This window comes from Salmo salar, chromosome ssa01 (assembly GCF_905237065.1).
Source record: "Salmo salar chromosome ssa01, Ssal_v3.1, whole genome shotgun sequence".
Taxonomy (NCBI): Eukaryota; Metazoa; Chordata; class Actinopteri; order Salmoniformes; family Salmonidae; genus Salmo; species Salmo salar.
This window is the reverse complement of record NC_059442.1, coordinates 78,092,957-78,108,042: the sequence shown is the minus strand read 5'-3', so window position 1 is coordinate 78,108,042 and position 15,086 is coordinate 78,092,957. Positions and strand designations below refer to the sequence as shown.

General features: G+C 44.1%; 2 protein-coding genes across 11 annotated transcripts in view; both read left to right on the top strand.

The window, feature by feature from the left end:
• The first annotated feature begins 2,598 nt into the window (after positions 1-2,598).
• Positions 2,599-9,229, top strand: LOC106612863 (rho GTPase-activating protein 19). The gene is made up of 11 exons (XM_014214449.2): positions 2,599-3,047; positions 3,454-3,689; positions 3,815-3,895; positions 4,386-4,595; positions 5,209-5,435; positions 5,644-5,730; positions 6,019-6,084; positions 6,289-6,471; positions 6,877-6,972; positions 7,071-7,184; positions 7,672-9,229. Exons 1-11 carry the CDS (start codon positions 3,007-3,009, stop codon positions 7,726-7,728), a joined length of 1,398 nt encoding a protein of 465 aa, XP_014069924.2. The 5' UTR covers positions 2,599-3,006; the 3' UTR covers positions 7,729-9,229.
• Positions 9,230-11,767: 2,538 nt separating this feature from the next.
• LOC106612875 (slit homolog 1 protein) overlaps positions 11,768-15,086 on the top strand; it is a 156,417-nt gene continuing 153,098 nt past the window's right edge. For 4 of the 10 annotated variants that reach the window (XR_001330387.2, XM_014214505.2, XM_014214514.2 and 1 more), the window contains exon 1: positions 11,768-12,406. Coding sequence is in view for 9 of the 10 variants with exons in the window: in XM_014214505.2 (XP_014069980.1) it covers positions 12,204-12,406 (203 nt within the window). In the remaining variant the exon portion in view is untranslated. The remainder of the gene's footprint in view (positions 12,407-15,086) is intronic. The other 6 variants (XM_014214525.2, XM_014214496.2, XM_014214535.2 and 3 more) reach the window with 2 other exon arrangements.

Genomic DNA, 15,086 nt, shown 5'->3' with positions numbered 1-15,086 from the left:
TAGCCGAATCCACTAATTTGAAGGGGTGTCCACATACTTCTCTATTTATAGTGTATAATCAAACACTCCGTGGTAAACAAAGCTTCTGGCAGTTTCTGAAGCCAATGCGCCATGTTGAATATATTTCTTCCAATGAATTTCGCTCTAGCATTTGAACAGTTTTGGTTATAAGCTATTATGACCCCATTTCTGAAACCTAAGACTCTCTTGAGCATGGATGTGCTTTCTGTTCCCCACTATGATGATCACAGGCCGTGTTAGAAGGGAGTGTCAAACTAAAAACGTAATTCGGCCCCAATAAGAATTGGAGATAATTTGCCCTCAGAAAAGCCTCAATTCGTCAGGGCATGGACACTACAAGGTGTCGAATGCGTTCCACAGTGATGCTGGCCCATGTTGACTCCAATGCTTCCCACAGTTTTGTCAAGTTGGCTGGATGTCCTTTGGGTTGTGGACCATTCTTGATACACACGGCAGGGAAACTGTTGAGTAAAAAAACCAGCAGCGTTGCAGTTCTTGACACAAACCGGTGCACCTGGCACTTACCTATTCTAAGGCAATTAAATATTTTGTATTGCCCATTCAACCTCTGAATGGCACACATACACAATCCATTAACTTCTGTTATGAGTGTGGGAACTTACTGCCTCTACCAAGCTGCAGGAGACAGTCTTCTGTTCCTGCTGTGAGGAATGGAAGAGGAAAGAGAGGAAGAATGCATCAAAGAGAATGAGGAAAGCTGAGGTTGAGGTTGAATTTCATGACGAGTGATTTCTGGGGTAGTGTTAAGTGCGGAGGTGGAGGCATTGAAGTTGAAGATTCCCGGTGTTTGTGACGCCTGCCATTTGGTGCGACGCAGATCTGGTAGTGAGCGTGGGGAAGTGAAGAAGTCACTGTCAGTCTTTAGACAACGAAGTCATGTTAGTATATATTAAGTTATCCTGTTAGAGTTTTTGTGCCGAACCCACTGCAGTGTTTCAGGTTCCACCTGTATGGTCATTTTGCAGCGGTGTGAAGGATGAACATTCCAAGATGTGATAGTGTGCAGGAGGGCATGGGACAGATGAATGTGAGGTTTTGATGGGAAAAGTTGTGTGTGTCAACTGTAGGAGTGCCCATGTAGCTGGGGATAGGAAGTGTGTGTTGTGAGAGAGGCAGGTTGAGGTGGTCAGAGTAGTACAGAAGTTGTCATATGCTAAGGGAGTGAAGAAAATACAGGAGGATGGGTTAAGGGTGAGGGATCCTGAGAGGATGACCTTGATTAGTAGATCTATGTAGCACAGAGGGATAGGTCAACAAGTGATATATGCTTCAGTAAGGTAGTATTCTTAGTGTTCATACAGTGCATTCGTAAAGTATTCAGACCCCTTGACTTTTTCCACATTTTGTTACGTTAGTCTTATTCTATAATTTATTAAATAGTTTTTTCCCTCAATATACCATAATGACAAAGCAAAAACAGGTTTTAATACATTTTAGAAAATGTATTCAAAATAAATAAACGTTAATACTACATTTACATAAGTATTCAGACCCTTTACTTTGTTGAAGCACCTTAGGCAGCGATTACAGCCTCGAGTCTTCTTGTGTATGACGCTACAAGCTTGGCACACCTGTATTTGCGGAGTTTCTCCCTTTCTTCTCTGCAGATCCTCTCAAGCTCTCTCAACTTGGATGGGGAGCGTCGCTGCACAGCTATTTTCAGGTCTCTCCAGAGATGTTCGAATGGGTTCAAGTCCGGGCTCTGGCTGGGCCACTCAAGGACATTCAGAGACTTGTCCCGAAGCCACTCCTGCGTTGTCTTGGCTGTGTGCTTAGGGTCGCTGTCCTGTTGGAAGGTGAACCTTCGCCCAGTCTGAGGTCCTGAGCGCCCTGGAACAGGTTTTCATCAAGGATCTCTCTGTACTTTGCTCTGTTCATCTTTCCCTCGATCCTGACTAGTCTCCCAGTCCCTGCTGCTGAAAAACATCCCCACAGCATGATGCTGCCACCACCATGCTTCACCGTAGCGATGGTGCCAGGTTTCCTCCATACGTGGCGCTTGGCATTCAGGCCAAAGAGTTCAATCTTGGTTTCATCAGACCAGAGAATCTTGTTTCTCATGAGCTGAAAGGATTAGATGCAGTGGAGGCTGGTGAGGGGAGCTGTAGGGGGACGGGCTCATTGTAATGGCTGAAATGGAATAAATGGAACTAAGTGAAACGTGGTTTCCAAATGTTTGCTGTGTTTGATACCGTTCCATTTATTCCTCCTATAGCTCCTCCCACCAGCCTCCTCTGTTTAGGTGGTAGGGTAAAAAAAAATTAATAATAATCATTGTGTCGATCAAAATATAATGGATTTATACCCCAGTCTAGTTGGTGGCGGTAATGCAACATACATTGGATGCCATCTGCCGTTAAACCTCACCGAAGAAGAAGGTTTGGGTCCAGTGGTAGCCAAGATATTTCTAACTAACCCAAGATAGTTAATGTGTCGTTTACAGTGGAAGCAAATGAAGCATAGTGGGCAGAACAAGCAAGGAGGTGGGTAAGCGAAGCACGAACTAGCGAGATCCTATTGGCGCGTGGTAGCATATATTTGCATATTTCCATTAAGGAACGCCTCCTCTGTGAAGTGCGTGTGTACACAAACTCATTCGACCGTGCACTCCTTGTAAAACAAAGCGATTTAAAAAAGTGTAAAGTATATAAACCTTCGTGCACTGTGTTCGTAACACATTTTAGTTTTGGGAACAGAAAAATGGATTGAGATCAGATGTTTAATCGATGAGAAAATTAGCATAACGTTCGACCAGTTTAGCCTACTTCCATCCTTTCCAACGACCCGCGACTCCATGGACTTCCTCTCACTAGCATGTTTGGTGGTGAAAAAAACATTCTTAACAGATGCTTCAGATTTCTGGCCGTTGTGAGGTGTCTGGGTTACCCCTTCAGTCTGTGGTGCTTATGGTAGTTTCAGCATCCAGGGAGGCGGGGCAAGGAATGGAACAGCGGAAGATTCAAAATGGACATGGCGGCGGAAAAAGAACCCAACGAAAACAAAAGGTAGGCATATCATCAGACAATTGTGACCGCCAAACAGTTTGGTCTGTGCATGATAACATAATTACACTCATCATGTGGACATGACTGTTGCAATCTCTCAGATACGCTTAATGTTACGCAACCAGCTAGAGAGCTAGATTTTACTGGCAACTAGCTAGCTAACTTCCCTAGCCATGTAGCTAACTACGTTCGTTACTATCCAGCTACATACTTGATCGTTATAATGGGTTTGCAAGGTGTTATTCCAAGACTTAGTTGCTTGTTGGCTCTTTGACACATCAGGTCTGAACATTCTTTTTAGGTAACATTAAGTAGTTAATTAGCTACTAAACAATAACAACCAGACTATTTGTCTCCACTCTCTCCCCTCCCACCACTCTCTCCCCTCCCACTGGACATTGTGCAGTGTAGTGAACTCTCAGGACCCTGCACCCCAGCCGGTCATCTTCAACCCAGAGTTCTTTGTGGAGCGTCTGAAACATGAGCATCCCCAGGTGTTCACAGAGCTGGTCCTCAGTAACATCACCAGGCTCATAGACCTGCCAGGGGATGAGTTTGCCCAGCTCACAGGAGAGGCAGACCCCAGACTCCCCACAACACACACAGGCTTCCTACGCTCTCTCAACTTCCTCAAACGCAAAGGTGAATTTACTGTAATGTTGTGTACTACACACACTCACTGAGGTCTTTGTGTGGTGTGCAGTCTGTGCATTTCAAATGTCCTGTGCTGTCCATTCACTACAAACCTTTTTTGTGGTGATTTCCAGATAAAGGAGTGGTGTTTGGTGCTCCTCTGACGGAGGAGGGCATTGCACAGATCCACCAGCTGATTGAATACCTCAGCAAGAGTGAGTTCTACAGTTATCCCATCTTTACAAGCTCACCTTTCAGCCTGCATCTAGAAAGAAACATATCATTTGCTTTCTCAACGTTTTGTAGAAGTGTTCTAATTTTACCAGTTCATGTCCTATTTCTGTCCTCAAAATCCTGGCTGGAGCACCTAATAGGTGTTCTGTGCGTTAGTTTCTGGCCCAGTCTGTCTAGTATTAATATCTAGTCTTTAAGTCTGAGCGCTGAATGAGTGAGTAGGTATGAGCTCATGGTCTATTTCCTGCTCTAGTGATGTCATTGTCTGAAAGTGGACACTGGGATAGAGCAGGGGAGTCAATAATTCATCTGAAAACACTTTACTCTCTCTCCTTTTTTCTGTTTCTGTCTGTTCTCTCCTCTATTTTGCATTTCTCTGTTTGACCCCCCCATTCTCTCGCCACTGCTTCTCTCATACACCTAATTATCTCTTCCCCTTCTCTCTATCCATCTGTAATCCCTCTCTCTCAGACCTCCATGTGGAGGGGTTGTTCCGTGTGCCAGGCCACAGCCTGCGGCAGGCGGCCCTGCGAGAGATGTTGAACGCCGGGACAGAGATAGACCTGGAGACTGGGGACTTCCATCCTAATGATGCTGCCACCCTGCTTAAAGCTTTCCTAGGAGAGCTGCCTGAACCCCTACTCACACACAGACACTACCACGCCTATCTGAAGATAGCAGGTAACACACACAACAAGCCATATAACCTAAATATACACGGAGTACACCCCCTCCCCTTGCCCTCAGAACAGCCCTAATTTGTTTGGGCAAGGTCTCTACAAGGTGTTGAAAGCCTTCCACAGCGATGCTGGCCAATGTTGACTCCAATGCTTCCCACAGTTGTTTGAAGTTGGCTGGGTGTCCTTTGGGTGGGGGACCATTCTTGATAAACACAGGAAACTGTTGAGAGTGGAAAAACCAAGCCGCGTTGCAGTTCTTGACACAAACCGGTGTGTCTGGTACTTACTACCATACCCAGTTCAAAGGCACTTAAATATTTTGTCTTGCTCATTTACACTCTGAATGGCACACATGCACAATCCATGTCTCAACGTTTAAAAATCCTTCTTTAACCTGTCTCCTCCCCTTCATCTACACTGATTGAAGTGGATTTAACAAGTGACATCAATAAGGGGTCATAGCTTTCACCTGGATTCACCTGGTCACCTGTCATGGAAAGAGCAGGTGTCCTTAATGTTTTGTATGCTCAGTGTAAGTGTTAAATTTAAAACTATTTGTGGATGCAATTCTGCCAAATAACCATATTATTTTCATAACGTTTGGTTATCTCCAGAGCTGACCCAGTTTGATGAGAAAGGGAACAAGACTTCAGTGCCGGATAAGGAGCGTCAGATCGAGGCCTTCCAGCTGCTGTTCATGCTGCTGCCTCCAGCCAACCACAGTCTGCTCAAACTGCTCTTGGACCTGCTCTATCACACCGCTCGCAACCAGCACAACAACAAGATGTCTGCCATCAACCTGGCCACCATGGTGGCTCCACACATCATCTGGCCCAAACACGTATGTCTAGTTCAAATCAAAGTTTATTGGTTGTGTACACAGTTTAGCAGATGTTATAGCGGGTGCAGTGAAATGCTTATGTTACTAGCTCCTACCAATGCAGTAAAATGTCAAACAAATCAATCACTTTCTCTCCCCCTCACCATTCTTCTCTCCCATTAGTTGATTATTGTTGTCTTGACTCATTAGTATTGTGTGTCTTTTCAAGGTGCAAGCCAGTGACCTCCAGGGGAACATTAAGAAGCTAAACAACGCAGTGGCTTTCCTCATCAAGCACTCACAGAAACTCTTCAGGGTGAACATTGACTGGCTAGCATTCATTCTCCAGTAGCCGTTTTGAATCAATATCCCTATTCATTACCCTCCCCTCTGTCGCACTCAATCAGCTGGGTTCTGGAAAATAACTGGCTGGGGATTTTCACCTGAGTCAATACTGACTGTCTGCATCAGTCAATCATTTCACATATCAATCACAGTTTTGGAAAGTTTGGTCACCTGAAACCTGTGCGTTTTGTTTGTCTAAATAAGTCTTGTTTGTCTAAACAATGACGACGGTGGTCATTTTGTGTGTTTTTTACTCAAGGCTCCTGCGTATGTCAAAGAACACGCCTGCATGCTTTTTAAAGGATCAAATACCTCGCAGTTTACGGTGAGTACACTACAGAAACTCCCAGTTTACGGTGAGTACACTACAGAAACTCCCAGTTTACGGTGAGTACACTACAGAAACTGTCTAGTTGTTTTCGATCACTATTTGACTGTCAGGCGACCTAAATCGATCATGTCTTCTATCAGGGAATATCTCAAACTCAGCTAAGACCTGTTATCATTTCACTCCTCTCCTCCCTACCAGGATGGCCTGGCTCTGTGTGGTGGGGGTGCTCACCCCTCCCCCTCTAAGAGGGCTGGTGGGGCTGTGACGTGTACAGACGGGACCACCAGCAGTAACACACACACTGAGCTGGCCCTCAGAGAGCTTTACCAACAGGTCAGCAGCATGCCTGAGTCTGCCAAGAAGAAGAAACTCATCAGACAGGTGGGACACACACACGCCTACACCTGTATTTGCGGAATGTGCAGAAATAATGAGTGTTTGTCCAAAAGGGTGGCAGGTAGCCTAGCGGTTAAGAGCGTTGGGCCAGTAACCGAGAGGTCGCTGGGTCAATTCCCTGAGCCGACTAGGTGAACAATCTGCCAACGTGGCCTTGAGCAAGGCACTTAATTCTAATTGTTCCACGGTCGCCGTCAATAATGGCTGATCGCTGGCCGTGACCCCACTCTCAGAAGGTTTCTCGGGGAGTGGAATATGCACAAAAAACAACATCTTTCACATGCATAAAATACACACTTGTGAAATAGAACAAATGTAAGGACCCACCTAATTATTATTATTATCATCATTATTATTAAGACTTTCGCTGTTTTTGTGTGTGTTGTGTAGTTTGCTAAGCAGGTCCCTGGGACGCCATTGAGTGACCAACAGACACTGTACTCGAATAGGAAACATCGCCGCTCGCTCTCCTTTGGAGGAATCAGGGTATCATCAATAATTTAAAATAATAGCTAAATGTTCTGTCAATCCCAGGAAGATGTTATACAGGATGTGTGATTTTGAAAGCTATGTTTGTGCACCAGAGGAGAGCGTTAGGTACCCAGGGCCCGGTGGAGAAGGCTAGCAGTGGCCTGGTGACTCCAGGATCCAGCAGCTCAGCAGACAGACAGGAGAAGGAGGACAGCAGCTTTGGATGGGTAAGTACAACACACCACTCTATAGCTGAGTCACTGTATGTGTGCGTAATAGGAGCGGTATAGTGAACTGTTACTTTGTCTCAGGTTCAAACCAAACAAATGAAACTGTCTGTTTGCCTGGTGAGCAGCATGATTCACAGCTATAAACCTGTCACCAGTGGGTGACTGCGTCGTTCTCCCCATTACTAATATGATAATAATGGTAGAATATGGTCATAATATGGTAATTTAGAGTGACATGTATGCAGGGCTCCAACCCACAGCCCTGGTGAGCCAGTTAAACCATGACTACTGCGTTGTGGTATGGATGGAGTGTCTTACCGTTAGCTCACCACCCAGTGGCTAACCACAGGGCAAACTCCCTCCCTCAACTCTCCCCAATGGGGTTTATTTGAGTGACATTGTCGGATGGGTTTGGCGCCAAGGTTAGGTAGAACGGACATAACTCTGAAATACCTGAGGTTGTTCTCTCTGTTTTCTCTCTCAGGATTCCTCGTCTCTTAAAAGGATGTGCTTCTCGCCAACGCAGGAGACGTCGGTCTAGCAGTCAGCTCAGCTCATCCACAACTTTTTCCTCTCACTCTGAAAAACATTTCTCTAACTTGGTTTTAAAATGAATCTTTTAACGAACAGGGAGACACCCTGAGGTAGTTAAAGGCAAGTCATTTACAAGCCAAGTAATGTGTTGTCTTAAAAGCAGTAGAACCACGCTTGGCCAGTGAATTCGTTTTCATCTCTTCCTTGTTCTGTTTGGAAAGAGACAACATATGTACACCTTGGTCATTCTGGTCAAGTAGGAGTTAGAATGACTAGAAAAACCAGTGAGAACCAAATTAAAACCCACATTTTTGTGGTTTAAACTTTTGCATTGGTTTTGAGTTAGTTACTACTGTGTAGAGCATGCCATGTGGGCAAACATTGTCTCAGGTAGGTAGAAGTAAGCTGGATCTATAGGGAGTTTGCGCTGGTTTGTAGTAAATTACAAAGGATGGTCAAATTCCGATTGACTACACATTTAAGCTAAGCAAAGTGTTTTGAGTGCCTTAAAATTATATTAGCAAAGTAGTAAAGTTAAGGTGTGATGCATTATATTGAATTGAATCTTTATTTAAGCCTGTAAGTCCCATTGAGGTAGTTGAATGTATTCCAGTTGGTGTAGCTGTGGAGGCAGTAGCATCGTCTAATGTGTTCAGACTGAGCAGAGATGAGTGTGAAAGAAAGATGGAGGGAGAGATGAGTGAGAGTGAAGTCTGGGAACATGGTATGTAGGGCTATGACTGGTTTTCCTGGTCTGGTTATGTGTTAAGGAAAACCTAGTAGATGTGAATGAGACCGTAGGAGTAGCTAATGGTCTGCTGTTATTACAACTGGTGTGAACTCACTGTTGCTTTGTTTGGGAGTGTTTCTTTAGCCACGGTCTTAATCTGTCAACACAGATTTTTTATTTTTTTTCCCCCCTCTCTATTTAAATACTTTTTTCATTTTTACTGTGTTTGTATTTTTTACTTTTTTTTTTTTTGAGACTACAACCAAAATGTCTATTAATGGTGGGGTTTTTTATCCGCTTATGTTTTATGCAATATCTATGTCCTTCTTTTTGATACTGTTACAGAAAAGTTTTTCTATGCAATCTGTTACAATATTTGTTATTTAATATCAAATGTTTTTATCCATGGTATAGCCTATCTGCATTGGTTCTGTTTATAGCTATTTTCAAAACCAGTCAGACATTGAGTGCTAAATCCTGACAAGATTCAACCGTATCTTCGCACAAATCCTCTACCAACATGAATTTGTCATTTTTACGGAAATGTGAATAACTTACATCTGTTTCACGATTTCCTTTTTCTAGTGGCAACATTAACTTTAGATTTCAGTGTCGGCGGCATTTCCATTCTACTGATCTGACTATTGAGCATCAGAATTCTGTCTGTCAAGCTGTTTAATTGTGAATGTGCTCCATGTACAATAGCATGTCTGTCATTATTGGCACTACTGTGAAGCTATGCAAAAAACTGCCATTAAAATACAATGAAACATCTTTATTTCCTTTGTGGTAAAATTATTTATTTAACTATGCAAGTCAGTTAAGAACACATTTTTATTTACGATGACGGCCAAACCCTTCCCCTATCCTGGACGACGCTGGGCCAATTGTGCGCCGCCCTATGGGACTGCCGATCACGGCCGGTTGTGATACAGCCCGGGATCGCAACAGGGTCTGTAGTGACGCCATTCGGGAGCTCTTATTGGTTGTGTGAAATATTGATTATCAACAGCGGCGCTACTGGGAAGCTAGGAAACAAACATCTTTATTTCCTCTGTGGTCAAATGTGTTATTGGTTGTGTGAAATATTGATAACAGAGGCAATGTTTTAAACTGAGACGATGTCATGCTGAAGATTGACCGTGATTGAAGATTTTATAACATGGCAAGGTTTTATTTAATGTACGTGTTTGAATATTTAATTTAATTTACAGGTATTTAGTGAATATTTAGTTCTCTTTGGTTTTGTCTGCTAAACTGTCTGGAACTAATGACCGGTCTGCAGTGACCGAGTGCAGTTGAATTTTTAACCAGAAGATGGAGCACTTGAGATGCAAATGCTCAGCCTTTTGTGAAGATGCCTTGAAACCACTTCAGTAGATGTTTAGTGTTAAATCTTTTCTCACAATTATTTTTCAGCTTGGAAACGTGTAAAAAAAAAAAATTAAACTCTGTCTCTACTTTGCTATAACTGAGATGTTCAGAAAAGGTGAATATACATTTCAATAAGAGTGTTTATCTTGTCCCTGGTAGTTTATGAAAGTGTGATATCATACACTTTCCTTACATTCCAGGAGCAAAAGTTAAAATGTATCTATTTTTGTCTGCAGTTTACTTTTCTGCTGGAAGTGTTGTGAGTAAGGAGAGGGTTATGAAAGAAGAGGGACAAGGAACAGAAGTTATCCACAATGCAGGTGGTTGGAATGTGAGTCATGATTGTGTTGTTGCATGTTTGGTATTAGAGGTATACGCTGTGCACCTGTGTGTGTGTGCACATGACTCTTAATGTGTGTGTGTCGTGTATATGTTGTACACAGGTTTTACAGACCTCCAGCAGGGGACTGCTGCCACTCTCAGGTCCTGTAAATACACAACAGGACAGCAGTGACCGTGCTGGAAATACCAATGGTCACTACTGTATATAGTTACCAGGTCAAACTTGGGTTTTATTTAGAATGTGTTCTCCACACAGTTTGGCCCATTCTCAGTCAGACACACATCCATGCCAAACTTTGGTTTTAGAAGTGGTTTTAGAAGGTTTAAAAAGACAACTTTTATTTTTTTTTATTTTTTTTTATCCAGTCGGATAAACACTCCAAACAGCCTACCTGACCACTCGGAGGCAAACCATTGCCTCATTTTGTCATTCCAATCACATTCCAATGATAAAACTGTGGGGGACCAAAATGCAATTTTAGATTGTGGGTTGGACATGTCCCGCCCTTCCCCAGTGAAAGTTGCGTCCCTGATACATAGTAGTGTTTTAGAATAATTAAAAAACTTCACACAACTCTTCTATTTTCTCCATTTGGTAAACTCTAGTTACTACTAACTTACTTCACAATTACCACACAAACAAAAGAGACATGCGCCTGAGCCTTGCAGTTGACTTATTTTATTTCCTATATGAGTTGTGGTACTGTCTGCTGTTTGCTAGTCCTCTTAAGTGCAAACTGGTGTCGTCCCTTCCCACATCTAGGACAAACAGAGAGGTGTTTGTAAGAGAGCGGAGGGACAGGGAGAGACGCCCTAAACACCACCCTCTCCCCTGTGTTCAGGACCCATGTTAGGAAGATCTATACACCACAGACGCTTTTACTGGGCCAGATGGATCACTCTCTCTCCACTACGTGTGCGTGTGTCTGGCGGGGCCTAGGAAGGACGGAACACACTTCTCTTTTTGTTTGTACCGTATCTCTCATCTCCATCAGTCTGTCTTTTTCTCCTCTGTTTTTCTTTGTCAGCCAGAGATTGGGCTTCCAGGGTTCTTCAGGTTCTGTTATAGTGTTTACGCTGGGATGGTTCCACCACAGTGCATGCAGGAAGAGATGAAGTGAAGGGTCTGACACAGTCAGCTGTGCAGAGGTCTTTATTTCACTGTTTGGAGAGAGGTTGGAGACTAACCTCCTCCTAGCCACCACTAAGGACTTCAACAGTCTACGGATGTCCAAGTCCTTATATTAGGTGGTCATAAATGTACATTTTGTATGTATGCATTTATACACACACATATGTACACGTGCACAGTCCTTTGTGATACTGGGGACAGGGGTTGAACAGTGTCACACAGGTTACTGCTCTCTGCTCTATACGGGCTGCTGGAGGCAAGCCTGGGAGAGAATGAAACAGAGAATAAAGGGCAGAGAGAGAGTTGTGAGGGTGAGAATAAGAGAAAATGAGGGACTAAAAGAGAGAATGAGAGAGAATGAGAGAGTTCAGGCAGGGTTCTGTGGGGGGGGGTTGTGTGAGGAGGGAAGGAGGAGGGGGAGGGGTGGAGTCAGGGGTCTGCTATTTGTAGCTCCTTGTGATGGATGACTGCTGTGTGTGTAGGAGAGAGAGATAGGCTTTTCTTCATTCTGCTCTATCCCCATTCCCCCTAGTCAGACAAGCAGAGCAGAGCGGGACAGAGAGAGAGAGAAGAGTCGTGAGCGAACGAGTGTAGAACAGAACAACTCCACAAAGAGAAGAGAGAGGTGGATAGTTCCCTTTGCAAGGAAAGAAGGAGAGCAAAAGAGAAGAAAATCAAGCCTTTCAGAATACATTACCAACTGAGGACATTACTTATTTCTAGCCCTGTTTTATGTTGTAACAGTGAGATTTCTTTCTCATTCTACGAGAGCCTACACACTGATTGTAAAAAACGTGTACTGTGTAGCAGGAATTGGGGATTTTGCAGAGAGAAGGAGAAAGAAAGAGAAAAGGCTTTTTTGGAGCTAGGTTTTGAGAAGCAGGAGGCTGCAGTTGTGGAGATCATGCCCGGTAGAGGAGCTTGTTCTGGGGCAGGCGTGGGGAGGTTGCCTGGGTACTGGGTGTGTGTGCTGGTTCTCTGTGCCCTGGTGACAGGCTATGTCAGCGCGTGCCCTGCCCTGTGTACCTGCAGTGGCACCACGGTGGACTGCCATGGGCTGGGCATCAAAACCATGCCCCGGAATATACCCCGCAACACAGAGAGACTGTAAGTATTTACTTCTGTACCATACCATACCTGTTTGTGTCTGTCTGTCTGTCTGTCTGTCTGTCTGTCTGTCTGTCTGTCTGTCTGTCTGTCTGTCTGTCTGTCTGTCTGTCTGTCTCTTTACTATATGTGTGTATTTGTCTGCCTGTCTGTGGTTCTATGTCTCTGTGTGTCTGTTTCTGTGTGTGTGGTGGCGCACATGACTTTGCTGAAACAGAGAGAGAACAATAGCCCTGAGTGGTGTGTGTGTGTGTGTGTGTGTGTGTGTGTGTGTGTGTGTGTGTGTGTGTGTGTGTGTGTGTGTGTGTGTGTGTGTGTGTGTGTGTGTGTGTGTGTGTGTGTGTGTGTGTGTGTGTGTGCGCGCGCGCGCGCGCGTGCATAGCATTCCAGTCAGGTATAAATAGGCATGAGAGACTGGAAAGAGCCGGAGCAGATGTATGCCGTTCATGTGTCCATAATTTACATACCTGCCGTTGATGTGTGTGTATGTCTACAGGCTCACACATACATGTATACATGTTCCCCGCAAACTGTGGAAATGCTCCAGTTTAATATAATTACTACAGTTGACTGTTGATCTTCACTATTTCCCCTTTTCTATGCGGAAAAATGTTACTGTGAGATGATTAAATCAGTAAACTTCTATTTTGATGTGGTGGTATGGCATATGTATTTATGGTATAAGCTGAATTTCACTACATATTTGCATGTTTTTTATTTCAATCTTCTCTATTAAAATAATCCATTGTTAATTTGACTCCCTCTAGACGAGATGTAAATGTTAGCCGACATTCTGTTGGTTTCAGGACACTGTGTATTCTCCTGATGATATAGTTAGTTCACTATCTGCAGACTGGATCCTCTCTTTCTCTCTCTTTCCCTCTCCTGCACCGGCCCTCCCTCCCTCTTGCAGGCCCCCCTCTCCCCAAATTGTTAAATCATGTAGAAAATTAAGCAAATCTGCTCCTTAAGTGTGTCCTGCCTGTGAGAAGATCTGCTAGACGTCTTGTACCAGGAAGGAGAAAGTGGAGGGATGATGAGAGAAATGGAAAGAGATTTCTCCTTTTATGGGTTTCCTTTTGAAATATTAATCGGTAAATCAGTGGTGAGGAGGAGGAGAGGAGAGGTGAGGGAAATAGATTGTTCTGTTTCAGCTTCTAGAATAGCTCAGATGAATAAAATATGTTGTGGGAATGGAGGAGAGAGACAGAGGAGAGCAGAGGAGAGAAACACTTGTGTCAGAAGCAGCGTTTGCGTAGCGGGAGCTGGCTGCATATTTCATGAACTCCATATTTCATTTCTAAGAACACCTTTTTGTAGCGGATGCATGTGTCAGAGCTGCTTGTATGTTCACAGACAGAACACACACACACACACACACACACACACACACACACACACACACACACACACACACACACACACACACACACACACACACACACACACACACACACACACACACACACACAGACACACGCTTGGGATATTTTGTAGGGGGAAACATGACGATTTTGTGGTTTCCTTTTACATGAACAGCCGTATGCACTGAGAGTGTACCGTAGTTAAACTGAAGTGTGTTTTATGTGTTGCAGTTAGTTTATGCATGTGTAGGTCATGTATACTAGCTGTTATACCTGGGATTTGTAATGTGATTTCATGCTTCAAACCGTCTTGCTAAATAGGACGGATTTCTGTGCCTCTCTAAATGCTTCTGTCTGTGTGTCTGGCAGACTTTCCCTCTTTGGCGGTTAGACTTTTAAGTTGTCAGTGTGTGCGTATGCCGTGCAGATTTTATTATTTGGTAGTCAAGCGTTTAAAGCTTTCTGTCAATGTGCGCTTGTGTGTGTGGTGCGTGTGTGTATGTCATGTAGAAGGTTCTTGGTCTTCATGAATTGGTTAGTTAACAATATAAACTCTCTGTAATCCAGGGCTGGTATATAGGGTGATTCATCAGGATGATTGAACAAGTCAACCCCCCCACCCGCTGGGACTGTGTGTGTGAAAACACCACTAAGGCTGATAATAGTGCAATATTGGTGAGGGGTACTGGGGTAGACAACTACTGGGGCAGAGTACAGGCCTTTACATTGACTTCAGGAGGAGCGAGGGGAAGGTGTGAAGGAGGTTAGAGGGACACAGCCTGTCTGGACAAGCTTTATTGGCCAACCCTGGACTGCTGGGGCGATTTGGGGGGAAAGTGTGTGAACGATGTGTGTTGGTCGGTGGACCGTGAGTATGTGTGTGATTTGGGGGAGGTCTTGACACTGACTGCAGTTTCCCATTTACACTTGTCACTGTGGGTTTGGATCGGCCCTGACCTCCGACCTCGGCTCAGCTGCAGGTGTTAAAATCACACCACGCTACACACACACCTTCTCCTGCCGTGGCTAGGATGTCTTCAGCCCGCCGTACATTCTTAGTCCAACTCACAAACAAACCTCTCTGCATCACTCATACTTAAACTATGCCATGCTGTGGATTGGTTTCTATAGGCCTGATGCAATTCAACAGGTATTTAAACATGACATATTTTGTTTTGGTACACACATATACAGTATATGCACACATCCCACAAGTTTCAGAAATGGCCGTCCCTAGCTTGCATCAATTTCTCTATTACCATCCCTTCTTATCTGTTTCTCTTATCTGTGTTATCTCTCTAATGGATCTATTGATC

Excerpts from the sequence above, each read along its gene's own strand:
- LOC106612863 (XM_014214449.2), top strand. The coding sequence starts at position 3,007 with ATGGACATGGCGGCGGAAAAAGAACCCAACGAAAACAAAAG. Across the intron at positions 5,731-6,018 it reads ACTCACAGAAACTCTTCAGG|GCTCCTGCGTATGTCAAAGA; the intron begins GTGAACATTGAC and ends TTTTTACTCAAG. Across the intron at positions 6,973-7,070 it reads TCTCCTTTGGAGGAATCAGG|AGGAGAGCGTTAGGTACCCA; the intron begins GTATCATCAATA and ends TTTGTGCACCAG.